This window comes from Leucopleurus acutus, assembly GCF_964270905.1.
Source record: "Leucopleurus acutus genome assembly, chromosome: 17".
Lineage (NCBI taxonomy): Eukaryota > Metazoa > Chordata > Mammalia > Artiodactyla > Delphinidae > Leucopleurus > Leucopleurus acutus.
This window is the reverse complement of record NC_139159.1, coordinates 59,430,376-59,458,223: the sequence shown is the minus strand read 5'-3', so window position 1 is coordinate 59,458,223 and position 27,848 is coordinate 59,430,376. Positions and strand designations below refer to the sequence as shown.

General features: G+C 34.3%; 2 protein-coding genes across 4 annotated transcripts in view; both read left to right on the top strand.

The window, feature by feature from the left end:
• CSMD3 (CUB and Sushi multiple domains 3) overlaps nucleotides 1–27,848 on the top strand; it is a gene marked incomplete at both ends in the record, with an annotated part of 1,083,475 nt that overhangs the window by 582,540 nt on the left and 473,087 nt on the right. The window lies entirely within an intron of this gene.
• Nucleotides 7,579–8,295, top strand: LOC309974391 (dnaJ homolog subfamily B member 9-like; the record flags this gene model as incomplete). The annotated part of the gene is made up of 1 exon (XM_082859000.1): nucleotides 7,579–8,295. The coding sequence occupies exon 1, from the start codon at nucleotides 7,585–7,587 to the stop codon at nucleotides 8,293–8,295; it is 711 nt and encodes a 236-aa protein (XP_082715126.1). The 5' UTR covers nucleotides 7,579–7,584.

The window sequence follows — 27,848 nt, the reverse complement described above, 5'->3', positions numbered from 1 at the left end:
CGATAACTCCTAACAGCAGTTTATTCGCTCTGCTCCCATTCTATATAGATCTCCTCTAATACTTCCTTAATGTTCTTTCCACTAACAGGTCATTTATAGAATCATTTAAACGATGTTAGACATTCAGGAAGAGTTCCTGGTGCATAGAGGCTCTTGAGCTGTTTCTGCATACCACTTTTTTTCACATGTTTATAATGAGGCCTTTTTTTTCCCCAATTTAATTCAACTTTATTTAACAGCATTGCCTAAGTATCAGCCATTGCCCTGGAATACAATTATGTTCATCCTTTCCAGAAATAGTAAAAGAGATACATTTCTCCTATAAATGTATTACTTTAAATTTTACTTAGTCTTTCTTTGTAAAACTGAATTATTTTAATTATAAAAGCAATACATGCTTTTATATTAAAAAATAAAGATATTTTTAAAATAACGTTAAACAGAAGAAAATATTGGGTTGGCCAGAAAGTTCGTTCAGGTTTTTCCATAACGTGGGAAAAAACCTGAACGAACTTTTTGGCCAACCCAATATCTGTGGCTCCCATTCATCTCCAAACCTTTGCCCCAAAGTAACAGGTTTTTCATTTAATATTTTTATTTTTAATACCACTTACCACCATAACTTTATACCTAAACCTACACCTCTACTACTTGTTGATTTATCAGAGTTATGTAGTAACTTTTGACACCAGCAATGAAAAGTATGAAATTAATGTGCTTTACTTCTCATCTATCTTAGCCACTCCATTTTCCAACTGAAATAAGTGTATAGACATTTTTAGTTTTTTAAATTACATATGGTACTTAAAAACTTATTTTAAAACATTTTTATCAAGGAAAAAAAAATCAAGGAATAAGTACACATGGTTGCAAGAACTGATGAGCTTATGATAAAAAGAGTACTAATCTCTCCTTCTTACCCCGCAGGGAACATTTTAAATCTATTTTTATTTTCAGTTTTCTGGGTGCTGTTACCTCAACAATTCTAGATAAATAAATATATACCTCTATTATTTTATATATTTTTAGATTTTATATATATATATATATATATATATATAGACTCTCTGGGGGGAAAAAAAAATTAGAATATCACTCACTTACCCTACCCTCTTTCTTTTCTTTGTCTCCTCCTAATGGGAACAAAAAAAAAAAAAAAAAAAAAAAAGAGAACAATGCCTTGAAAGCCAATGAAGAAAGTATATCAAAGAGAAGTGTGTATAACCAGTAGGATTATATTGCATGATAGGTAATGAGAGAAGGACTAAGAATTTATCATTGAATTTTATAAGATGAAAGATATTGGTGTTTATTACAACAGCAGCTTTTATGGAGTTGTTGGGGAAGAGGTTGATTAGAGTGGTTTTAAGAGAGAGCGAGAGGTGAGGAGTTGGAGACATGGATTATTGATTGTTCATTTCAGAAGACTGACTGCAAAAAAGACAAGAAATGGAGTAGTAGTTGGTGGGGGACACAAAATCAAGAGAAGTATTGTTTTAAAGTTCAGAGAAACACTAGCATTTTTGAACCCTGTTGGGTATGAACTAGAGAGTGAAAAAAATTATGATGTAGTAGAGAAAGGAGAATCGCTGGAATGATGTTCTTGATTAGGAGAAAACATAGATGATCTAGTGCTCAAGAGGATAGGAGATGGTAGGTGGGTAAATAGAATGATGAGAGTCTGTAAAATTTTCTTTTTGATTGATTTGGATTTCTCAGTGAAGTAGGAAATAAGGTTACCACTTGTGACTTTGTAAGGCCAGTAACAGAAGATGTAAAATAATTATCCAGTATAATATAGACCCACATCATTACTGCCCATAGGTTACAAATGATTGTGATTTGAAGCAAGATTTCCTTTTGACTGGAAAAAAGAAAAGAAAAGAAACTACTTAGTTTGGAGGGATATAATATTTTGAATAGATATTTTGTAATTAAAAAATAAAACCCTAGGGAGGGTGGGAGGGAGGGAGACGCAAGAGGGAAGAGATATGGGAACATATGTATATGTATAACTGATTCACTTTGTTATAAAGCAGAAACTAACACACCATTGTAAAGCAATTATACCCCAATAAAGATGTTAAAAAAAAAAAAAGAGCCAAAGAACATTTGCAAGTAGAAAAGAAAATTAAAATTACATGTGAATATCTTAACACCTCATACACAGATTAAGAGACTTAATTGATGGGCTTATATTTCAAGTCAGTAATTTTTACCCAGAGTACTAGAGTTTTTAAATAAGAATGGAGAGACAGGTTACAGGCATAATTGTGTGTATGTTTTCAGAAAGATAGAATATTTTTAGTAAACATCAGAATAATCTTTTCTTTTTAAACAATAAGAGCTACTACTTTTACTGGTCTTCTGCGAATAGAACATTTTTTTTTTTAAACTTGCTTTTGCAATAGAAAAAATCAAGTTGCTTAACACAATAGCATGTAAACCCTGTCATTGGCGCTCTTACCTCATCTCATACTACGTTACCTTTGGATCATTCTATTTCAGCCACAGTGGCCTTTTTATTGTTACATGAATATGCCAAGCACCTATATACCTTAAGGATTTATACTTACTCTTCTCTCAACCTGCATATATGCTTATATTTCACGTACTCTCACTGTTAAAAATTTTACTGTCATAAACAAAGCACCTATGCTCTCTTATTTCCTGCATTGTTTTACTTCACAGAACTTATTACCATCAAGAAATTATGTTTCACTTATTTGTGTATAAACTTTCTCCTCCCATGTGAATATGTAAAGCCGGGATTTCAGTCTTTTTGATTTGTTATTCCCAGCACCAAGAATCATGTGTTACATGATAGTCAATAAAATTATAGAATTGAAAAAAAAAACCAATTAGGTACTCAAAAGGTAATTATTTTTCTTTTTATTATGATTTCTGGCAAACTTAACAATTACACATTCCCTTTTTAACATCATATAAGGCTGTCTTGTGCCATGACTGGATTTTGTTTTGTTTTTGTAACATAGACCATCCTCTGTGTACCTCCTTGTGTGCTTGCAGAAAGCTCATTTTTAGTATCTTTATGAATTGTACTGTCAGGAGGTTTTTTTTCATTCAACATACTTGTAAATTGTTTATGAATAATTATCGCTGGGTATTTTCATTCCTTTCTGGTTTTGATGCACAGTAACTTATTAGTTAACCCTCCGCCCTGAGTATATTCTAGTCTTGGTGTAGCATTCTGTAGTACTTCTCTGTGACTATCAGAGAAAGATTTTAGTCTTCTTTTGGTAGAAAGAAAATTCTTGGCAAGGACTGAGTTTTTAATAGAGCCGCAAATAGACCATCCATTCTCATGTTTGAATCAAAGATAACATGAAACTTCATATATAAAGCCACTCAATACCCACTCCCCACCTCCCCAGTTTTAGCTACTGAGGCATATTGCTGTCCCACTACCACGTAGGCTACAGTGCTACACAATAATATTTATTTATTGAATAAAATTAATACTAGTGTGTTTCTTTTGTCCCCAAAACTAATTCTAACTTCTAAAGAGTCTTTTGTTGTTATTGTTATTTTTACTATTTCTTCCAAAAATCTTTAGGACCTTTATCCAAGGGAACAGAACTGGAGGAGAGTGAGGGCCACCAGTTTCTAGTACAGATTTTGGATTGAGGTTAATTTTTTTTATCTCTTTTTTTATTTGCAATAAATTTCTGCAGAATCAACCTCAAAGAGGATTGTATATGATACCCTCCTCTGTAACCAACATGATATTTGTATTGCTCTTTAGTTTAGATGGCATGGTAATATAACTAATATTTATTCATCTTACAAAAATTGATAGTGGAAACAGATCCCTTCAATTCACAATTTCCAACATATATTTAATTCTGTTCTGGTTGCTTTATTGTAGCATATTTATGTTATTTTTATCTGCAAATTAGAAGAAAAAGGCAATTTTGCTGAAAATATAAATAATAAAACAATTCATTTTAGACATTTTCCTAACAACTGTGTGATAAATAAAAAATCATGACTTATCAAAAGCCCATCCAGAATGTACTGTTTGGTTTCAGTATGAAGCCCTGTACACTTTAACAAAATATTTTACACTATTCAGTTAATTTATTGTTTCCTTAATGATTAACTTTAAAATTCTAACTTTTTTCAAAGCAAACTTCCAGCTATTTCAAAGGAATTTTTCCATTTCTTTTCAGTAAAAAAGTGTAAAATGTAGTCTACCTCAGTTCTGCCATTAATCCAGTTGTTATCCATTAGAAATTATGTTCAACAGGGGCTGGGAATTTGTCTCGTAACATATAAGAGTGTCTAACTTACTTATAATAGGTAGTCAATAAATACTCATTGAATGAATAATTTCCTGGCAAACTCAATAGTCTGGATCTTAATTTCCTTTTCTTTAAAAAGTTGGAGTTGAATGGGGATATCCAGGATTAACATTCAAGATTTTATCTGATAAAATTATAAAACTAGTCTAAGAATTTGTTCTTGGACCTGACAACTGAGAAATAAATTTTTAGAATTCTTCTTGTCTATTTAATCAAGGGAAGATCATTAAATTAATTTAATACCAGTGAAAGTGAACTTATCTCTGCAGTTAGCTACTATTCAGCTTTTCAGTTGAAAGTTAGATACATGCTTGTAAAATAGTTGTATACATATAATAAACCATAAATTAAAACATTATCTGACTACATATGCCACAGATTTTTTTTTCTTTTTATGTATTGTCCTAAAATATAATTTCATCCAGGAAAATAGGATTTTTCCAGGAGAAAAATCCAGAAGCCTGAAATTTCTGTCGCTCTTCATTCTTCATCATTATGACCTAATGATGTTATATTTGATAAGCATATCAGTTCTGATGTGTATTTGTCTCTCCTGAATTGTAAAAAAGCACATTTCAGTTACTCAGGCTAGAGATTTTATTCTTTAAACTGTTCACAGTGCCTCTGGCCACACTTAGAATTTAGATTGCAAAGGAATATTCAATCTTCCATCTAATAGCATTCAGCCTATTGAATATTTAATTAGTTTCCTTAAAATGGTAAACAGTTGGAAATACTTTCCTCCTAAAGGGACAGCATTCTTTTTCTATTCTCTTATGAAGCTAATATATTTTATTTTAATTGCAATACTTACAATTAACAAAGAAGACTGAACATGTTTTGTCATTTAATTCCTATTTATTTATAAAATATTACTACAAAGAACAGAAAATTGAGTTACTGTATGTAACACATTAAAAGGGGCAGTGTAGCCAAGGACAGTAGTATTGCTTGAAAGCATGGGCTACGTAGTCAAGCCGCACATCTGAATTCTTTTTTTAATAGATCTTTATTGGAGTATAATTGCTTCACAATACTGTGTTAGTTTCTGTTGTACAACAAAGTGAATCAGCCATAGGCATACATATATCCCCTCCCTCTTGAGCCTCCCTCCCACCCTCCCTATCCCACCCCTCCAGGTTGTCACAAAGCAGCAAGCTGATCTCCCTGTGCTATGCTGTTGCTTCCCACTAACTATTTTACATTTGGTAGTGTATATAAGTCGCTGCGACTCTCACTTCACCCCAGCTTCCCCCTCCCCACCCCGTGTCCTCAAGTCCATTCTTTATGTCTCCGTCTTTATTCCTGCCCTGCCACTAGGTTCATCAATACCATTTTCTTTTTTCAGATTCCATAAATATGCGTTAGCATACAGTATTTGTTTTTCTCTTTCTGACTTACTTCACTCTGTATGACAGAGTCTAGGTCCATCCACCTCACTACAGATAACTCAATTTCATTTCTTTTTATGGCTGAGTAATATTCCATTGTATATAGCACATCCTAATTCTTGATTCAACTCTACTAGCTGTGTGATCTTGGAAAAGATCAATATAAACCTCAATTTTTTTTCAGCTTTAAGACTGGGTAACATATAAGATTTATTTTATAGGTAATGAGGTAATACATATAAAACACATAGCATAATTCTTGAGAAAAAATGAGTATTATCTTATTATTATATATTATTGATTGATATGTATATGATCAAAAACATGACTATTGTCAAAGAGCACTGCTTTTAGTTGCATTATGGAAAAACTGTTTAAGAAGCTGTGTGAAATGCACTTGTGGATTTATTCATTTATCATAGACTTCACTGCTAAGTTGAGAATGGAAGCTGAATTGTTAAAACAAGAAGTTTAAAAAGTAAGAGAACAAATGATTAAATTTTTAGGCAACTGACTTAAGAAAAGAAAATAAAGAAAGTATACATGCATACAAATTATAGACCCTTGAGAATAAAATATTGAAATTAGGCCAACTAATAACCCTGCAATGGCCTCTAAGTGTTAACGTGAAAGGAAGAGTGACAGTCTCTCATTTTAAATCAAAAGCTAGAAATGATTAAGCTTACTGAGAAGGCTATAGAAGGTCACGACAGGCCAAAAGCTAGGCCTCTTGCACCAGTTAGCCAAGTTGTGAATGCAAAAGAAAGGTTCTAGAAGATAGTTAAAAGTGTTACTCCAGTGAATACCCAAATGATAAGGAAAGTGAAACAACCTTATTGCTGGTAATGGAGCAGGTTTTAGTGCTCTGGAGAGAAGTTCAAACCAGTCACAACATTCTCTTAAGCCCAAACCTAATCCAGAACAGGGCCCTAACTTTCTTCAAGTCTGTGAAGGCTGAGAGAGGTAAAGAAGCTGCAGAAGAAAAGTTTGAAGTTAGCAGAGGCTGTTCATGAGGTTTACAGAAAGAAGCCGTCTCCGTAACATAAAAGTGTAAGGTGAAGCAGCAAGTACTGATGCAGAAGCTGCAGCAGGTAATTTAGAAGATCTATCTAAGATAATCAGTGAAGGTGGCTACACTAAATAACAGATTTTCAGTACAGACAAAACAGCCTTATATTGGAAGAAGATGCTGTCTATGACTTTCATAGCTAGAGTGGAGAAGTCAACGCCTGGCTTCAAAGCTTCAAAGGACAGGCTGACTCTCTTGTTAGGGGTAAATGCAGCTGGTGACTTAAAGCCAGTGCTGATTTACCATTCTGAAAATCCCAGGGCTCTTAAGAATTATACTAAATCTACTCAGCGTGTGCTTTATGAATGGAACGACAGAGCCTAAAAATAGCACATCTGCTTACAACATGGTTTGCTGAATATTTTCAATCTCACTGTTGAGACCTACTGCTCAGGAAAAAAAAGTTCCTTTAAAAATACTACTGTTCATTGGCAATGGACCTGGTCACCCAAGAGCTCTGATGGAGGTGTACAACAAGATGAATGTAGTTTTCATGTCTGCTAACACAACATCCATTCTGCAGCCCATGGATCAAGGAGTAATTTTGACTTTCAAGTCTTATTATTTAAGAAATACATTTGAAAAGGCTATAGCTGCCATAAATAGTGATTCATCTGATGAATCTGAGGAAAGTAAATTGAAAACCTTCTGGAAAGGATTCATCATTCTAGATGCCATTAAAAACATTTGTGGTCTTCAGCGCTGCCCTTTCAGGGGTTGGGGCTGGAAGTGACGCCAGGCTGAGCAGCAACAATAGTTTTCCACATGCGCGTAGGGTGCCAGGGTCAGGATATTAGAAATGAATACTCCCCAGTCAGTTTTCATCTTTGAAACCTGCATTTTAACGGTAACCGAATTAATTTTGACCTCAGAAAGTTACTATGGTATCTTAGGTGTGCCAAAGTCAGCATCAGAGTGCCAAATCAAGACGGTCTTTCACAAGTTGGCCATGAAGTGCCATCCTGATAAAAATAAGAGACCTGATGCTGAAGCAAAATTCGGAGAGATTGAGGAAGCATATGAAACACTCTCAGATGCTAATAGACGAAAAGAATATGATACACTTGGACATAGTGCTCTTACTAATGGTAAAGGACAAAGAGCTAGTGGAAGTCCTTCTGAGCAGTCATTTAACTTCAATTTTGATGACTTATTTAAAGACTGTGGTTTTTTTGGTCAAAACCAAAACACTCAGTCCAAGAAGTGTTTTGCAGATCACTTCCAGACATGCCAGGATGGTTCCAGTAGACTAAGGTACCATTTCCAGGAGTTTTCTTTTGGAGGTGGGTTGTTTGATGACATGCTTGAAGATATGGAGAAAATGTTTTCTTTTAGTGGTTTTGACACCGCCATGAATCGACATACAGTACAGACTGAAAATAGATTCCATGGATCTAGCACGCACTGTAGGACTGCCACTCAACAAAGAGGAAATATGGTTACTACATACACTGACTGTTCAGGACAGTATTTAGTCCTTTTTCTGTTCTCATTAAACCAAACTAGTTGACTCTTCTTCAGGATCTTTGATGCAGAACCAATTTTTTGTGAACTATTTTGACAAGTGCATGATTTCACTTAACTTGACATAGCTATTAAATATATTTAAATTGTTTTTGACAAATTCAGCAACATTCAGTTAGTAGAGGAATAGCTAATTATTAAATTCCCTGATTAGGCAAGGTTCTTTAAGAAAAGATTATAATTCTGACTGGTCTTTTTTCTCTACCTGCCCTTGGACTTATTAACATGACCAGTTTTATTACCAAGGAAAGAATGAGTTTGCCGATAAATATTTAAAGGTTAAATTTTAAAAGTTATTGTAGATTTAAATTGTGTGAACTTGAATGCTTTTTTTTTGAGTGAAACCTTTGCTAATTTAAAATTGTGTGCTCTGTAGCATCTCTGACTCGGGTTGCAAAATGTATGTCAAACTGTATAATTGAGTCGTTCAGCAAAGGATAGCAAGCAGTATCTTGGTTAATTTCTACTGAAAGCTTCAAAAAGGTATGGTTGAATATTTACCACAGAACCATGCAGAAGAATTGGAGTAAAGGAAGTGATTGCATTGCTCATAGACATTTAGACTGAAAGAAAGTTGAAAACCTAATATTGCCAAGAGATTGTTAAGTGGCTAATGATTTCATCCCTGGCTAATAATTTTGTAGTGGTGAAATCATAGCTCTTTTATACATTTTTTCACATTTATTTCTTAATTGTTGGTGCTCTAGGTCTTAGTATGAATTTATGTATTTTTTTGTGTGTATGGTTTTTCCTCTTTGCACTCATGTTTAGAGATTAACTAATACCTCATTCTGTTTATAAAAACAGCCAGTAATTTCTGTGCAACCTTATTATGTGCAAAATTTTTAAATCCTAAGAAATGTGTGCTTTTGTTTTCAGATAGACTTATTTCTTTTTTTTCCCTTGAATTTTATTTTATTTATTTTTTTATACAGCAGGTTCTTATTAGTCATACATTTTATACACATCCGTGTATACATGTCAATCCCAATCACCCAATTCATTACACCACCACCACCACCACCCCTGCCACTTTCCCCCCTTGGTGTCCGTACATTTGTTCTCTACATTTGTGTCTCAATTTCTGCCCTTCAAACTGGTTCATCTGTACCATTTTCTAGATTCCACATATATGCGTTAATGATATTTGTTTTTCTATTTCTGACTTACTTCACTCGGTATGACAGTCTCTAGATTCATCTGTGTCTCTATAAATGACACAATTTTGTTCCTTTTTATGGCTGAGTAATATTCCATTGTATATATTTACCACATCTTCTTATCCATTTGTCGGTCGATGTGCATTTAGGTTGCTGCCATGACCTGGCTATTGTAAATAGTGCTGCAATGAACATTGGGGTGCATGTGTCTTTTTGAATTATGGTTTTCTCTGGGTATATGCCCAGGAGTGGGATTATTGGGTCATATGGTAATTCTATTTTTAGTGTTTTGAGGAACCTCCATACTGTTCTCCATAGTATCTGTATCAATTTACATTCCCACCAACAGTGCAAGAGGGTTCCCTTTTCTCCACACCCTCTCCAGCATTTGTTGTTTGTAGATTTTCTGATGATGCCCATTCTAACTGGTGTGAGGTGATACCTCATTGTAGTTTTGATTTGCATTTCTCTAATGATTAGTGAAGTTGAGAAGCTTTTCATGTGCTTTTTGGCCATCTGTATGTCTTCTTTGGAGAAATGTCTATTTAGGTCTTCTGCCCATTTTTGGATTGAGTTGTGTGTTTTCTTAATATTGAGCTGCATGAGCTGTTTATATATTTTGGAGATTAATCCTTTGTCCATTGATTCATTTGCAAATATTTTCTGCCATTCTGTGGCTTGTCTTTTCAGCTTGTTTGTAATTTCCTTTGCTTTGGAAAAGCTTTTAAGTTTCATTAGGTCCCATTTGTTTATTTTTGTTTTTATTTCCATTTCTCTAGGAGGTGGATCAAAAAAGATTTTGCTGTGATTTATGTCAAAGAGTGTTCTTTCTATGTTTTCCACTAAGAGTTTTATAGTGGCCAGTCTTATATTTAGGTCTCTAATCCATTTTGAGTTTATTTTTGTGTATGGTGTTAGGGAGTGTTCTAATTTCATTCTTTTACACGTAGCTGTCCAGATTTCCCAGCACCACTTATTAAAGAGACTGTCTTTTCTCCATTGTATATCCTTGCCTCCTTTGTCATAGATTAGTTGACCATAGGTGTGTGTGGGTTTATCTCTGGGCTTTCTGTCCTGTTCCATTGATCTATATTTCTGTTTTTGTGCCAGTACCATATTGTCTTGTTTACTGTAGCTTTGTAATATAGTCTGAAGTCAGGGAGTCTGATTCCTCCAGCTCCGTTTTTTTCCCTCAAGACTGCTTTGGCTATTCGGGGTCTTTTGTGTCTCCATACAAATTTTAAGATTGTTTGTTCTTGTTCTGTAAAATATGCCATTGGCAATTTGATAGGGATTGCATTGAATCTGTAGCTTGCTTTGGGTAGTATAGTCATTTTCACAATATTGATTCTTCCAATCCAAGAACATGGTATATCTCTCCATCTGTTTGTATAATCTTTAATTTCTTTCATCAGTGTCTTATAGTTTTCTGCATACAGGTCTTTTGTCTCCCTAGGTAGGTTTATTCCTAGGTATTTTATTCTTTTTGTTGTGGTGGTAAATGGGAGTGTTTCCTTAATTTCTCTTTCAGATTTTTCATCATTAGTGTATAGGAATGCAAGAGATTTCTGTGCATTAATTTTGTATCCTGCAACTTTATCAAATTCATTGATTAGCTCTAGGAGTTTTCTGCTGGCATCTTTAGGATTCTCTATGTATAGTATCATGTCATCTGCAAAGAGTGACAGTTTTACTTCTCCTTTTCCAATTTGGATTCCTTTTATTTCTTTTTCTTCTCTGATTGCTGTGGCTAGGACTTCCAAAACTATGTTGAATATAGTGGTAAGAGTGGACATCCTTGTCTTCTTCCTGATCTTAGAGGAAATGGTTTCAGTTTTTCACCATTGAAAATGATGCTTGCTGTGGGTTTGTCGTATATAGCCTTTATTATGTTGATGTAGGTTCCCTCTCTGCTTACTTTCTGGAGAGTTTTTATCATAAATGGGTGTTGAATTTTGTCAAAAGCTTTTTCTGCATCTATTGAGATGATCATGTGGTTTTTCTTCTTCAGTTTGTTAATATGGCGTATCACATTGATTGATTTGCGTATATTGAAGAATCCTTGCATCCCTGTGATAAATCCCAATTGATCATGGTGTGTGATCCTTTTATTGTGTTGTTGGATTCTGTTTGCTAGTATTTTGTTGAGAATTTTTGCATTTATATTCATCAGTGATATTGGTCTGTAATTTTCTTTTTTTTGTAGTATCTTTGTCTGGTTTTGGTATCAGAGTGATGGTAGCCTCATAGAATGAGTTTGAGAGTGTTCCTTTCTCTGCAATTTTTTGGAAGAGTTTGAGAAGTCTGGGTGTTAGCTCTTTTCTAAATGATTGATAGAATTTCACCTGTGAAGCCATCTGGTCCTGGACTTTGGTTTGTTGGAAGATTTTAAATCACAGTTTCAATTTCATTGTTTGTGATTGGTCTGTTCATTTCTTCCTGGTTCAGTCTTGGAAGGTTATACCTTTCTAAGAATGTGTCCATTTCTTCCAGGTTGTCCATTTTATTGGCATAGAGTTGCTTGTAGTAGTCTCTTAGGATGCTTTGTATTTCTGTGGTGTCTGTTGTAATTTCTCCTTTTTCATTTCTAATTTTATTGATTTGAGTCCTCTCTCTCTTTTTCTTGATGACTCTGGCTAATGGTTTATCAATTTTGTTTATCCTCTCAAAGAACCAGCTTTTAATTTTATTGATCTTTGCTATTGTTTTCTTTGTTTCTATTTCATTTATTTCTTCTCTTATATTTATGATTTCTTTCCTTCTGCTAACTTTGGGTTTTGTTTGTTCTTCTTTCTCTAGTTCTTTTAGGTGTAAGGTTAGATTGTTTATTTGAGATTGTTGTTGTTTCTTGAGGTAGGTTTGTATAGCTATAAACTTCCCTCTTGGAACTGCTTTTGTTGCATCCCATAGGTTTTGGATCGTTGTGTTTTCATTGTCATTCATCTCTAGGTATTTTTTTATTTCCTCTTTGATTTCTTCAGTGATCTCTTGCTTATTTAGTAACATATTGTCTCTAGGTATTTTTTTATTTCCTCTTTTATTTCTTCAGTGATCTCCTGGTTTTTTAGTAACATATTGTTTAGCTTCCATGTGTTTCTGTTTTTTATATTGTTTTCCCTGTAATTGATTTCTTATCTCATAGTGTTTTAGTCAGAAAAGATGCTTGATATGATTTCATTTTTCTTAAATTTACTGAGCCTTGATTTGTGACCCAAATTATAATCTATCCTGGAGAATGTTCCGTGTGCACTTGAGAAGAATGTGTAATCTGCTCTTTTGGGATGCAATGTCCTATAGATATCAGTTAAATCTATCTGGTCTCTTGTGTCATTTAAAGCTTGTGTTTCCTTATTAATTTTCTGTTTCGGATTATCTGTCCATTGGTGTAAGTGTGGTGTTAAAGTCCCCCACTATTATTGTGTTAATGTCGATTTCCCCTTTTATAAATGTTATCAGTTACCATATGTATTGAGGTGCTCCTATGTTGGGTGCATATATATTTATAATTGTTATATCTTCTTCTTGGATTGACACCTTGATCATTATGTGGTGTCCTTCCTTGTCTCTTGTAACATTCTTTATATAAAGTCTATTTTATCTGATATGAGTATTGCTACTCCAGCTATCTTTTGATTTCCATTTGCATGGAATATCTCTTTCCATCCCCTCACTTTCAGTCTGAATGTGTCCCTAGGTCTGAAGTGGGTCTCTTGTAGACAACATATATATGGGTCTTGTTTTTGTATCCATTCAGCAAGCCTCTGTCTTTTGGTTTGGAGCATTTAATCCATTCACGTTTAAGGTAATTATCGGTATGTATGTTCTTATTACCATTTTCTTAATTGGTTTGCATTTGTTTTTGTAGGTCCTTTTCTTCTCTTGTTTTTCCCACTTAAAGAAGTTCCTTTAGCATTTGTTGTAGAGCTGGTTTGGTGGTGCTCAATTCTCTTAGCTTTGGCTTGTCTGTAAAGCTTTTGATTTTACATCGAATCTGAATGAGATCCTTGCCAGGTAGAGTAATCTTGGTTATAGGTTCTTCCGTTTCATCACTTTAAATATGTCATGTCACTCCCTTCTGGCTTGTAGAGTTTCTGCTGAGACATCAGCTGTTAACCTTATGGGAGTTCCCTTGTATGTTATTTGTCATTTTTCCCTTGCTGCTTTCAATAATTTTTCTTTAATTTTTGCCAATTTGATTACTATGTGTCTCAGCATGTTTCTCCTTGGGTTTATCCTGTATGGGACTCTCTTTGCTTCCTGGACTTGGGTGGCTATTTCCTTTCCCATGTTAGAGAAGTTTTCGAGTATAATCTCTTCAAATATTTTCTTGGGTCCTTTCTCTCTCTCTTCTCCTTCTGGGACCCCTATAATGCGAATGTTGTTGTGTTTAGCATTGTCCCAGCGGTCTCTTAGGCTGTCTTCATTTCTTTTCATTCTTTTGTCTTTATTGTGTTCTGCAGCAGTGAATTCCACCATTCTCTCTTCCAGGTCACTTATCTGTTCTTCTGCCTCAGTTATTCTGTTATTGATTCCTTCTAGTGTATTTTTCATTTCAATTATTGTATTGTTCATCTCTGTTTGTTCTTTAATTCTTCTAGACCTTTGTTAAACATTTCTTGCATCTTTTCGATCTTTGCCTCCATTCTTCTTCCGAGGTCCTGCATCATCTTCACTATCATTGTTCTGAATTCTTTTTCTGGAATGTTGCCTATCTCCACTTCATTTAGTTGTTTTTCTGGGGTTTTATCTTGTTCCTTCATCTGGTATATAGCTCTGTGCCTTTTCATTTTGTCTTTCGGTGAATGTGGTTTTTATTCCACAGGCTGCAGGATTGTATTTCTTCTTGCTTCTGCTGTCTGTCCTCTTGTGGATGAGGCTGAGAGGCTTGTGCAAGTTTCCTGATGGGAGGGACTGGTGTTGGGTAGAGCTGGCTATTGCTCCAGTGGGCAGAGCTCAGTAAAACTTTAATCCACTTGTCTGCTGATGGGTGCTGCTGGGTTCCTTCCATGTTGATTGTTTTGCCTGAGGTGACCCAACACTGCAGCCTACCTGGGCTGTTGGTGGGGCTAATGGTGGACTCTGGGAGGGCTCACGCCAAGGAGTACTTCCAGAACTTCTGTTGCCAGTCTCCTCCTCCTCACAGTGAGCCACAGCCATCCCCTGCCTCTGCAGGTGACCCCCCAACACTAGCAGGTAGGTCTGGTTCAGTCTCCTGTGGGGTCACTACTCCTTCCCCTGGGTCCCAATGCGCACACTACTTTGTGTGTGCCCTCCACGAATGGAGTCTCTGTTTCCCCCAGTCCTGTTGATGTCCTGCAATCAAATCCTACTAGTCTTCAAAGTCTGATTCTCTAGGAATTCCTCCTCCCATTGCCGGACCCCCAGGTTGGGACACCTGATGTGGGGCTCAGAACCTTCACTGCAGTGGGTTGACTTCTGTGGTATAAGTGTTCTCCAGTTTGTGAGTCACCCACCCAGCAGTTATGAGATTTTATTTTATTGTGATTGCGCCTGTCCTACCATCTCATTGTGGCTTCTCCTTTGTCTTTGGATGTGGGGTATCTGTTTTGGTGAGTTCCAGTGTCTTCTGTTGATGATTGCTCAAAAGTTAGTTGTGATTACAGTTCTCTCGCAAGAGGGAGTGAGAGCGGACTTATTTCTTTAGTTCCGCACTTTTCCATGTTATACTCCATATGAGTATTAATCCTGTGGATATGTATTAAAACTAGTAAATATCTCATACAACTTTGTGTGTGAAAGAAATATAATATTTACAATATGAAAAATATATGTGATTCATGGGAAGAGCAAAACATCACCATTAACAGGAGTTTGGAATAAGTTGATTCCAACTCTCATGGAGGACTTTAAGAATTTCAGAACTTCAGTGGAAGAAGTCACTGCAGATATGGTGAAAATAGCAAGAGAACTAGTATTAGAAGAGGAGCCTGAAGATGGGACTGAATTGTTCCAATTTCATGATATGCTTTAACGAATGAGAAGTTGCTTCTTATGGATGAGCAAAGAAAGTCTTTCTTGAGATGGAATCTACTCCTGTTAAAGATGCTGTGAAGATTCTTGAAATGACAGTAATGGATTTCAAATATTACATCAACTTAGTTGATAAAGCAGCAGCAGGGTTTGAGAGAAGTGACACAATTTTTGAAAGAAGTTCTCTGGGCAAAATGCTATCAAACAGCATCATATGCTACAGAGAAGTCATTGGTGAAAAGATGAGTCAATCGATGCAGAAAACTTTATTGTTGTCTTATTTTAAGAAATGGCCACAGCCACTCCAACCATCAGCAACCACCACCCTGATCTGTCAGCAGCCGTCAAATTCAAGGCAAGACTCTCCACCAGCAAATATTATGGTTAGCATTTTTTAGCAATAAAGTACTTTTAATTAAAATATGTAAATTTTTTAGACATAATGCTATTGCACATTTAATAGACTGAAGTATAGTATAAACCTTTATATGCACTGGGAAGCAAAAAAAAAAAAAAAAACAAAAAGGTGACTTTCTTTATTGTGGTGTTTGGTGGAAATGAACCTACATTATCTCTGATGTATGCCTGGAAACAGGTTGGAGGAGGAGCTGGCTGGATATGATTCTCCAGGAAAGAGTGCTGGAATTCTACACGGGTAGCTACTATAAACTCTACCACAATCGAGAGGATAGGAAATTAAGCAGCATCCTCTGAAAACCCTAAGGACAAAGACATACCACTGTAACTAAAGTGAGTGACCAGATAGCCAAGACTGGGAAACTTCTTCCATTGGAGTTGCTTTTTCAACACCCATAAAGCTTGAAAAGTGATTGCTGTAAAAATGCTGGGAGGTGGGGGCGGCGGGCAGTGCACATCTCTAAAGCCTTTACTTGTCAGCAGAAAAAAATCAGTCAAAAGCATCAGTAGATTGGTATTTTCCTTCTGCCAGATATCTCACAATACATATAATTGGTATAATTTAATTAGCATACAGAATTATAGCTGCAAAGGAACCTGGTAAATATAGTTTTTACCTTTCTGGATCCTGCTGCACTGAAAAGGTAAATTAGAAATTTGTGGGAATAAACACTGAAAACCGAGTGACCATATCACCACACATTGATTTATTTTCCCTATGAAAAGCAAAATGGTTATTAAGAAAAAATTAGCAAAATTTTCCTTTAGTTCTTATTTCTTTCTCATCTTCCTTTTGTGATTTAGGAGCTAAGCATGTTCTCAGAAGTCATAAAATAAATGCCCTACCTTATCTAGAGTCATTTTGTTTATTAATTATTATTAGTGTATTTCTTAAGGACTATGAAGTTTTTCAGTAGAATATAAAAATATTTGAAGTCTGTAAAAAATTAAAACAACTTCAAAATACAAAAGGAAAACTGGAATTGACATTAGTCAGTTTTTATTTGGATATCTACACATATTCATTTTATATTAACTTCATTAATTATACAATCTCATATTCAAGAAAGGTTTATTACTATGAAAGCAATGTGTTGGCTAAAGTTCTTATTTCCCAAGCATTCCTGAGTATCCATGATGATTTTGAAAAAAATCATAGCCAAGTGTAATAAATTATATAGTATTAAAAAGGTCAAAATCAATATTATACAAATCTTACCCTTTAGGGAAAAAATGCATAAACATATTGTTGTGTATTATAATTGGAATGTATGGCATATGATTGAGACTATTTTCTTCCTTTTAAAGAAACACAAGCATACTAACAAATTAACCCAATTTACAATTTATCAATTTGTTCCACATATGTTCTGCAACAGCTGATCAGGCTCAGCTTTATAAAGCTGTGCTCACTTTTGCTCCAGCTACTGTATGTACTGCATCCTCCTTTCATTCCCCAATGCACACCATTTTCAGAGCTATATTTCTAAATCAGAGATGTGGCCAGGTCATTTACCTGCTTGAAAACCTTGAATAACTTCATAATGTGCCCAGGATGAATCCAGGCTCCTCAGTGTGGCTCCCTGAACCATTTTCTCTAGCCAGACCTGCCTGCATACCTTTCCTGCACTACACCTTACCCATTCCTGTGTCTGTCCTTGTGTTTGTGATGCTGTCTGCACTTGGAAATGTGTCTTTATTCTAATTTGGCTGACTACTCTTCATCCTTTAAATCACCCAATTCTGTGAGGTTTTATCATATCATCTATGCCCAAAGTCATTTTATTTGGTAATTAAAAACAAGTAACCAACTAAATAAGTAGGACAGAGTAATGATACTAAAGACAGTTCTATTCTCCCTTTTAATTCTCCATGTGAAATTATGACTTACTGTCATGACTTTTATAATTACAGTAATTGAATCAAGATAGGTATTTTAAATTTGTGAATGTATTTACTGAATGATAAACACTGTATTTTAGTAACAAGAAACTTTCCTCCAGTGTTCTTCACTTAAAGAAATGAGTTAAAAGTTAGAAATAAATTACTTAGCTTGAATTGTACTATTATAATATATATGCATTAGTATATCCAAAAATGACATGGGAATTATGTATTGTGTGTAAAGCATTATTGTTCAAAGACTGATGATATTCATAAACTTCCTTCTGATTTAGAAATTCTTGGATTCAGTTCAGGCTGTCAATGATATTCCTTCAGCAATAATCTTTCAACATAACAAAGACAGCTGTTTGTAGTGTGGACAAATTGCTGCAGTATGTTCAACATGCTGAAATTTCTAAAAGTACATCTGAAACAGATTTTTTATTTTATTTTATTTTTTAAAATTTATTTTATTTATTTATTTTTGGCTACATTGGGTCTTCGTTGCTGCACCCGGCCTCCCTCCAGTTGCGGAGAGCGGGAGCCACTCCTTGCCGCAGTGCGTGGGTTTCTCATTGTGGCGGCTTCTCTTGTTGTGGAGCACAGGCTCTAGGCGCATGGGCTTCAGTAGTTGTGGGACACAGGCTCAGCAGCTGCGGCTCACAGGCTCTAGAGCGCAGGCTCAGTAGTTGTGGCGCATGGGCTTAGTTGCTCTGCAGCATGTGGGATCTTCCCGGACCAGGGGCTCAAACCCGTGTCCTCTGCATTGGCAGGCAGATTCTTAACCACTGCGCCACCAGGGAAGCCCTGAAACAGATTTTTTAAATGCTCATTTCTTTTTAGTTCTCTTCTTTAAAATGAAAATCTTTTCATAAAGATAAATTTAGTCTGCTGTATATAATAACATTGCCTAATAGACCATTTCATATATTTAAGATTCTTTTCAGGAAATGATTTTACTTAGCAGTTATATAATATTTGCTTACTTGTATATCTATTTATATTATCTTGTTTAATCATTTGTTTGTAATGAAATATCATGGCATAAGGGGCAGGTAATTGTTTTATTTGGCATATTCCAGGAGGTATACAAAATTGAACCAAATATTTATCACAGTGATTTTTATTTATATAATGCAAGCATTCTGGAGAAAAAGCATATGGTAAAGACAGTTTATTTTCCTTTTAAAGAAATACATTTTTTAAAGTCCAATGTACATTTTAAATATTAAATGAAGTTTCACACTACCAAAGAGCCTTCACAATTTTACATTTTTCTAAAAATCAAAAAGAAACCACATGATATTTGAAAAGGGGAAATTGTTAATTTCAACACCTTTTCATTCCGCTTCCTCTACCTAATCATCCTTCAAGTTGCTTCTCTTGAATCTTGTAAATTCTCTAAAAATGTAAGCATATTAATCTTGTTTTAAAATAAGACAAAAATCAATTGAGGAGATTTAGATAGTATATTTCTTTAGGGTTTCTAAAATGTAAGTAATTAGTTTATTTTTGCTATCAGACAATAAATGCAAAAATATCTAGCCTGTTGCTTAGAATATAGAAAACATAAATAAATAATCATGGCATAGGTGCACAGTCCAAAATACTCTTATGTGTGAAGTATCATTAAGAGAAGATTTTTATTATCCAATCTAATTTCATTTTTAAACTGAATTTTAAACTTACTAACAGTAAATTCTTTACATGGATAAGCTTGTCAGTGATAATGGCAATGATGTTTTATTATGTATGGCATAACAGAAAGCATTCTGGCACTACCATTTACAGGTTTGGTGGCATTGATAAGTCCTTTATTCTCTCTGAAACATACTTCAGTTTCCCCTTCTGTAAATGGAAAAGACAAGGAAGCTTGTTAGAATTAAATGAGATAGTCAATATGGATGAAAGCATCATATACACTGAAAGATACTATATAAATATTCTTCTTATTCATATCATTATTTTTTAAATTTTGTTTTAAACTGCATCACATCCATCAATTTCTCACATTAGTTACTAGAGTAAAAAGTTTTTGCCTCTTAAATATAAATCCATGGGAATAATTCCAAATGAATCAGTTTAAAGTATTGCTACTTATAAAAATGTACTCTTTAGTTACACTCACTAAGTAGTATGGATCAAAATGATTTAAAATTATATATGGGAGAGATGTCACTGCAGTTTAACTAAATTTTCACAAAAAATTAAAATATCCATTCTGATATTTCCAAAAGGATTCTTTGAAGTTTTTCTGTGTATGTACACAGTCACAAGAAAATATTAATCCCAGTGATTGAGATGTTATTACTTTGTTTCCTTATTGAAAAGTGACTCAATACATAGCTTTATTTAGAAATCAAAGTGATTCTTCACTAAGACCGAAGTAATCTTTGTATGAATTAAAACTAGTCATTAAGAAATTCTATATCCAGCTCTCCTCCTTTGAAAATAATTGTCACTATGTGTTTTTTTTTTTTTCTGGGAGAGTTTAAGCTTTAATAACTTTGCCATATCCTTAACAATATGAAGAACTTTTAAACTATTTTCTACTGCAAGTTTATTTGCTTTTGTGTATTAAGATTTGGTTTGCCGTTATTTTCAGCATAGTTTTTGTTCTTTTTTCCAACCACATGTACACATAAGCACTCACACACAAGTACATGTACATGTGTACACACAGGCACTTATATGAATATGTACTAAATGTGCCTTTATGTCCACTAGCACCAGGTGCATGTTTTGCCAGGCCCAGTGCAAAACGAAAATGTTGGATCTCTTGTTCAAAATAATTAAGAATTTCAAGATGGCAGAAAAAAAAAAAGCATTAAACCGAAAGTGAGGCTTTTCTGAGAGTGGGGCCCAGTGTGATTGCACAGGTCACACATCCACTAAGCAGGCCAGGCTGTTCACATTCTCTGCAGGAAAACTATGCAATCTTCATAAGTAGTTAGCCTTCATTTTCATTTCCTTGCTATTGAATCTGTTATGTATGAGGAGGGAAAATCTGTTATGTATGAGGAGGGAAAATAGCAGTTAGTGCTATTAATGTTACTCTATGATCTAGTATAGCTATAGGTTATACACATTTTTTTTAACTCCTGAAGAGTAGAATATGGATCATGTTTCTATTCCCTGAACTTGGGTATAGTAAAATCAAACAATTGTCTTTGTACCAGTTAGTAAATAACTTTTCTCATCGGTTAAATTTCTGAAGTGTTACACAGTTAAGTGATAGGCAAGAAAAAATATCTATTTCTTAAAATACAATATCCAAACTGTACTTTCAACCCATTGTACAGACTTTCCTCTCATGAAAAGAAAAAAGCCTTAAAACTTTCTACCTAGAATAAGGACTAAACTCTAATCAAGTAACTTAAGCATCGATTTCCTGAACAGATGTATTTTGTGTATATCCTATTTGCATTTAGAATAACCTGTCAGACATTTTTGGACTCTGGGGATAACAGAAAAGGAGGCACTAATAATGAAATGTTGCATTATACGCCTATGCAAAAAGAATTTCAATATGAAAGTGTTGCTACACTATTTTATAATTTTAAAAGAATTTTACCAGAAATCTGAGTCCTCTTCAATCAACTCTATATCAGCTTTAGTATATATGCACTAAATTATATGTATATTATGTTGCAGATGGGTATGGATGGGGTAAAGGTAGGAAATTAAGTGGTAACACAATCTGTCTTATACCTGAACCTCTTGAAAACAGAAACATATGTCATCTTAAAGGTCTTTTTTTTCCACTGTCTCAGAGGAAATTATACCTGTTTTTGTCAAGCCTGTTGATTCCATTGCTTTTCATTTCTTATGAGACCACCCTTCATCAATTTTCTCTTATTTCACAAATATCTTTAAAAATTTTCACCAGCTTCTTTCATTTTAATTTCTATTCATTGCTCAACCCATTACAACTCGTGTACTCTACCTAAATTGCCTGAATTACTCAAATAATCTTTTTTTGCCTCCTTTTTTTAAAATTATAGACAGATAACATGAGATGTACTCTTGACAAAAAGTGTCCAGCACTGTCAACTATAAGCACAGTGTTGCACAGCAGATCTCTAAAACTTACTCATCTTGCATAACTGAAACTTTAAACCTGTTGAACAGCAACTTACCATTCCCCATCCCCACCCCAGCCCTGGCAGCCACCATGCTACTTTCTGCTTCTATGAGCTTATTTTAGATGCCTCATATAAGTGGAATCATATCCTGTTTGTCCTTCTGAGACTGGCTTATTTCACTTAGCAAAATGTTCTAAAAGTTCACCCAGGATGTCATATATGGCAGGATTTTCTTCTTTTTTTATTCCATTGTCTGTATATACCACATTTTCTTTATCCATGAATCCATTAATGGACATTTATGGTTGATTCCATATCTTGGCTATTGTGAATAATGCTGCAATGAACATGGGAATGCGTATATCTCTTAAAGATCCTAATTACAATTCTGTTGGATAGATACTCAGAAGTGGGATTGTTAAAATACACAAAGAATGAGTCAAATGCTGGCTTGTTCTTTTGGACTTTTTTTTTGAAAAATAATATTAAGTGCAATAAAATATCCTTCACTTCACATTTGACTTGCACAGTGTGATCACAACGAGAGCCATTTTTGAGAAAAACTATTTAATGGTTTCCCACTTTTCTCAAGGGCCTCTCAAAACTTTGAAATTCAAATATGTCTCTTCTGAAGTACCTAGTGTGTTATCATTATTGTGCAAGACTTAAAAAATTTACTTTCCAAAAATTTTGCACTGAAGAAGCTATTCACTAGTGTTAAATTATTGGAATTCTTGCATAATAATAATTATATAAGTGGTCAGCTCATTGGTGAATAATTTCGTATTATGGGTATTGCTTTGTTATGTGAAGATTTTTACTGAACACTTACATACCAAGGACTTCCCTGAATAATTGGATGCAAACATCTGCATCTTTTGATCCACTACTTGGAAGGATTATTTAATCAGTCTTTGAGATGCAAACTTCAAATGTATAAAATGGATGGTTAGTCATTTTAAATATTAGTAGACTTTCTACTTCAAAAATGCCAGACTGACATAAGCACTTATGGAACCCTGGGCTAATCTCCCCTCCCCTCAACATTCATCTGCAGCAGTGATACCACAATTTATAAACCAAGGTCAGGTTATATCACTGTACACTTACATGTTCATTACTGATCAAGACTGTTTTTCATCTAGCTATCAAAGTATCATCAGAATGCAATCATAGTTCTAAGAATAGGAGATGAGTTTATACAATAATTTACATTAATAAATAATCTACTTCAGACACTAAATGTTTTAATCTGCAGTAAAGATCTGCATGGGTGGAAATATAAGCTATAGTAATGGATTCATAAACTCACTACTTGGAAAAGGTCAAGAAAGGTTTTTCTTCATTGTTATCGTATTCCTTAACTGCATAAATGAGATATACAGCTAAAGCTTCCTTTAGAATAGTAGGAATTAGTCCTAAGGAATCAGGGTCACTCGTTATGAAGTCTATATTTGGTTTTGGCACATCCAGCAACTTTATTATGTATCTCATCACTCCCATTTTTCTTTTGCCTCATTGTTGAGGTGACAGTGTAGTTTATTGTTCAAACCAGGGCACTTCTGAGAATAATATGGGATGCTATTAATAACAACAGTGACACCATAGGCATAAACTTAAACTGTCCAGGGCAAGCCAGGACTTACGTTAACCTGTCATAGCACTTTTCCCTTTAAAATTTCTGTGTCAAGTTCTATCCTTTACCTTTCAAGAAAATCTGCCTTTAGCTATGGATCACTTTACAGTGTCCAGCACTTGTCTATGGCCATGGCACCCTGAACACACCTGATCTCATCTCAAGTGTCAAACATCAATAAGTAATCAATATATTACCTCTGAAAAGCTTCAGCATTTGTAACAAAAGACTAAAGCCTTAAAGAGATGAAGCTCTAGTTTAGGTAATTCCAAAAATCTTCCAGAGAGGGAGTATGTCATAAATGGTGCTAATTAAATGCTTGCTTCTCCACCTATTACTAAATTTGGTATCCTGTCAAGTTCTCAGAAGTTTCCAGAAATAATATGCCCTTTTATATGCAGTGTTTTCTTGTATCTACATTTGCATATGCCTTCCCTTCAAGCAAATTGTGCTAAATACAGAAAGCTGCCCAGTGGTTCATCCAATTAATTATTTCTGCCTTACTTCAAGTCTTATCTCTCCCCTAGATTTTTAGTTCCATTGATGCTTACCTTAACCTTTCTAAAAGTGAGCACAAGGTAAATATTTAACAATATTAAAGTATTTTCAAAACATCTTAAAGAGAAAACAATTAAAATGTGAAGGTAAATTTTTGCAAAAGTGATTCAGCTATTTCTATGAGCTTGTTAGATGAAAAACCTCTAATTTCTGTCAGGGAACTAGTTGCTGGCATGGGTCCAGGGATTTCCTTCCATTCTTCACTGACTAAAATATGCTCATTCATTTCTTCATTTGCCTATTCAATAGAGTTTACTGTAGTCAAGCACTACACTAAAAATATAAACTGTAAGACAGTACAGTTTCTATCTCATAGCCCAGCAGGGGAGATTAATATACAACGTTGAATTAACAATATTATAGAGTTAACCATAACTCTATAGAACAGCAAAGAGAAGAAAATCAAAGAACACCAAATAGGCAGATCTTCACAGAGTTCATAGACCAGTGGAATCCTGAAGCGTTGAGTACATTTACCAAGCAGAGAAATGGAGAAATTATACTGCAAGCTGAGGGGAGTTCTCCTAAGGACACAGAAGCACAGAGAATGTGGTGGTCAGGAGGCTGCAAGCAGGCGCATGTGACTAGAATGCCAGGAACCCATGGTGTGGGCCTGTTAGGCAGATAGGTCAGAATGTGAATGGATCTAGAAAACACAGGAAGGGGTTTTAACTAAGAGTTACCGAGATTTAACAAAAACATTTATGAAGAAAGCTAATTCTGTTAGCAGTGTAAAAAACATTTGTAGAAATATGGGGAAAAATTGTTGAGATCCTAAGGGAAATCTGTCAGTGACAAGGGGTTGGTGTTTAACTCATCCAAAAGCAATGAGACCATTTATTCATTCATTCTACATATATTGTATACTTATATGCCAATATTATGCTAGCTGGTAGGCTTCCAAACGTGAATTAGCTACTAAAGTATAATTTAAACAGAAGAGGACTTGAACACAGTCCGTTTTCATAAAATTGAGATATGATCTCAATTTCCTGGGTACCTTGGTTCTTAAGGTATATAATTTAAAATTTTAGATTTTGATAGTGCATGGATGAGGATTTGTGTTAAAGTCACACATCTTAACCCACAACTAATTCCTGCCCAAGGAGTCAAAGCTGGGTGATAAATCAATAAAAACAGCAAAAAGTATTATGTTATTCTTGGCAGATTTCTCCACGAGGTGAGTGAGAGTGTGACAGTGATCAATATTAGAGTGGCTGTGCCTGAAACATATATTTTCCTAAAATGACATTGACCCAATAGACCCAGACCTCTCATTCAAGGAGAAAGCTGACCTTAAGTTCTGAGCACCTTTTAGCAGCCTGAAGGTTACAAGTATTGGTTTACATGTTCTCTCTTTCACCTGGACTATAAGCTGCTTGTCAGAAAGAATTGTCTCTTTATTTACCTTTGTATTTAGTCTAGCACACAACACTGGAACATAAAATTGTAAAATATTTGTCAGTGAAAATTAAGATAAATGGGTATCTGAGATATGAATACAGAATACTTCTAATTAACACTTATTTGGAAAACTCTGATCCAGAATTTTTTTCATTATTAGCAAGATCAGAACCTCCCATTGGGATTTAATATACTCACGTCGTTTGTTTCCTGGATTGTTGGGGGCAAGAAAAGCCAAATTTACACCTAATTTTCTCCTCCACTCACATTGTGCTTTTCTAACTTTTCTAGGATTTTCTGTAGATGTGTTTGTTTTATTTATCAGCAGACTTAGATAATAACCATTATCTAATACAGCTCATATTTAACTGTAAATAGGACAAGCCAGATTTGTAGAGTAACTGGGATGTTTTAATAGAAAGTATTTTTATTTTTTTACTCAAGGATTTCTCTCAGAGTTAGACACTTTTGTCCCAGAAAACAATTTTTTTTTTTAAATTTATGTATGTTCTCTGCCACCACCAGAGGGACTTTCAAAACAAGACACAAAAAGAGAACTGTCCAGTGAACTCTTCCTTCCTTCTAAATTCAGGGACCTTTCACAGTACAGCCTTTCCTTGGAAGCTGTAAACAGTACAAAGGCATGACTATAACACAGGGAGGTACTTTATTAAAAATTTTTTCTCTTATGAATTATCATTTCAAATATAACTATATCCTCAGGAATTTCATGTCATTTGTAATTTATTCTTGTTTAGCACTTAACAGTTCTAATTTATTAAAATATTTATGTATCTGAATTCTCTTCACTACATGGTAAACTTCTTTAGATCAACTTCTAATCTTTATTCCCGGAATATTATCTCCCAAAGGGCTGGTACAAAGTAGTTGTTTGCCAAATATCTGGTGAGTGAATTATTTTTTGCTACTCATATTTGAAAATAGTTAGCTACTTCCTCTGGAAGTACAAAAATAGCTACTTCCTCTGGAAGTACAAAAAATATTCACATATTAAATTGATTTTGAGAGGAAGATCTCTTCCAAGTTTGAAAATCATTTAGAAAAATTCAGTATCACTCAAACCATGACTTGGGATGTTCTTAAAGTATCAAACCTTCTGAGTTAATAATTTAACCATAAAATATTTAATTTCAAAGAGAAAAAAAGACATAGTAAGAAATCAGTGCAACTTTAACTTGTGTATTCATTATAATTTGAGTAATGGTAATTCTTAAAAAGTTTTTTGAGCACTTTCTATTTGTTAAACATCCTTCTAAATGTTTTACATGGAAATATTTTCAATAAATCATCACAAAAACCTTGTGAATTCAGCCCTGACTAGAAGAACTAATGGTCTATCATTTCTTTGATCAAATAACTCACTAAATCATTTGATTTCTGAATAGCAATTGCAATTCTGCTGCAGAAATCTTATTTTTTTTTAATTTTGCAGAGATAACAGCTTTCCAAACACTTTAAAATTTCATGACCATCTAAATTATTTTTTTGCCAATTTACTAGTATTTAACATGACCTTAACCCATACCCACTCCATCTACCTGCTGTCCCCCTTATAATTAACCCCCTTTACTTCCTTTTCTTCATCTTAAGATATATTATATATGTATATATATTCTTTCTCTTTCTTGTCTGTCTCCTCTTTTCCTCCCTCCTATTCTTTCAAGACTTTTAGCTTATATACATACATTATTTTCTCTTTCTCTTAAACTGTAAATTATAATGTTAATTTATTTGATCCATTCTTTCATCCCCAAGTAGCCAACTTGCATTTACTTAAGGTTTCTTCCAAAGGTCTGTCTTTTAATTGATTTGTTTTACTGTTAAATAAGGTATTTGTAGCTCCTTCGGGGTGTTCAATAACTTGGCAGTCTTCCATGTAGCCTCCGTAGGCAATATCAAAAGAAAACTCCTGGAGGAATAATAGTGATGAAATGCCCATGCTGCATATGCATTTTCTCATGTCTAGAGTACTCTGGAGAAATTAATTAAGCCTCAAGCACCCCTTTGAGGTGTTACTATTATCTGCCTTTTAGGTGTGTTCAAATCTCAACATGTTCACTAACATTTCTGCCCAGTGTCAAAGAAAAGTGTTAGTTTCATACTAAGATTAGCATTTAATTATTATTGTTTAAAGTCAATATTGTTCTTTTGCTGCTGTATCTCTCACTGGTGTTCTCTCTCTAAATCTTTCTCTCTTTTTTCTCTCTCTGAATAGTACTAACATAATCTCATTACCATATGACTAAAAGCTCTTTTCATAATATATTTACCAAAGTAGTAAATACATATATTCTAAAGTTATTTTAGTTATTTCAATACCAATTACTTTATAATTTACAAATCACTTACCTTTTTATCTCTTTCTCCAGTTTTACTTTTTAAA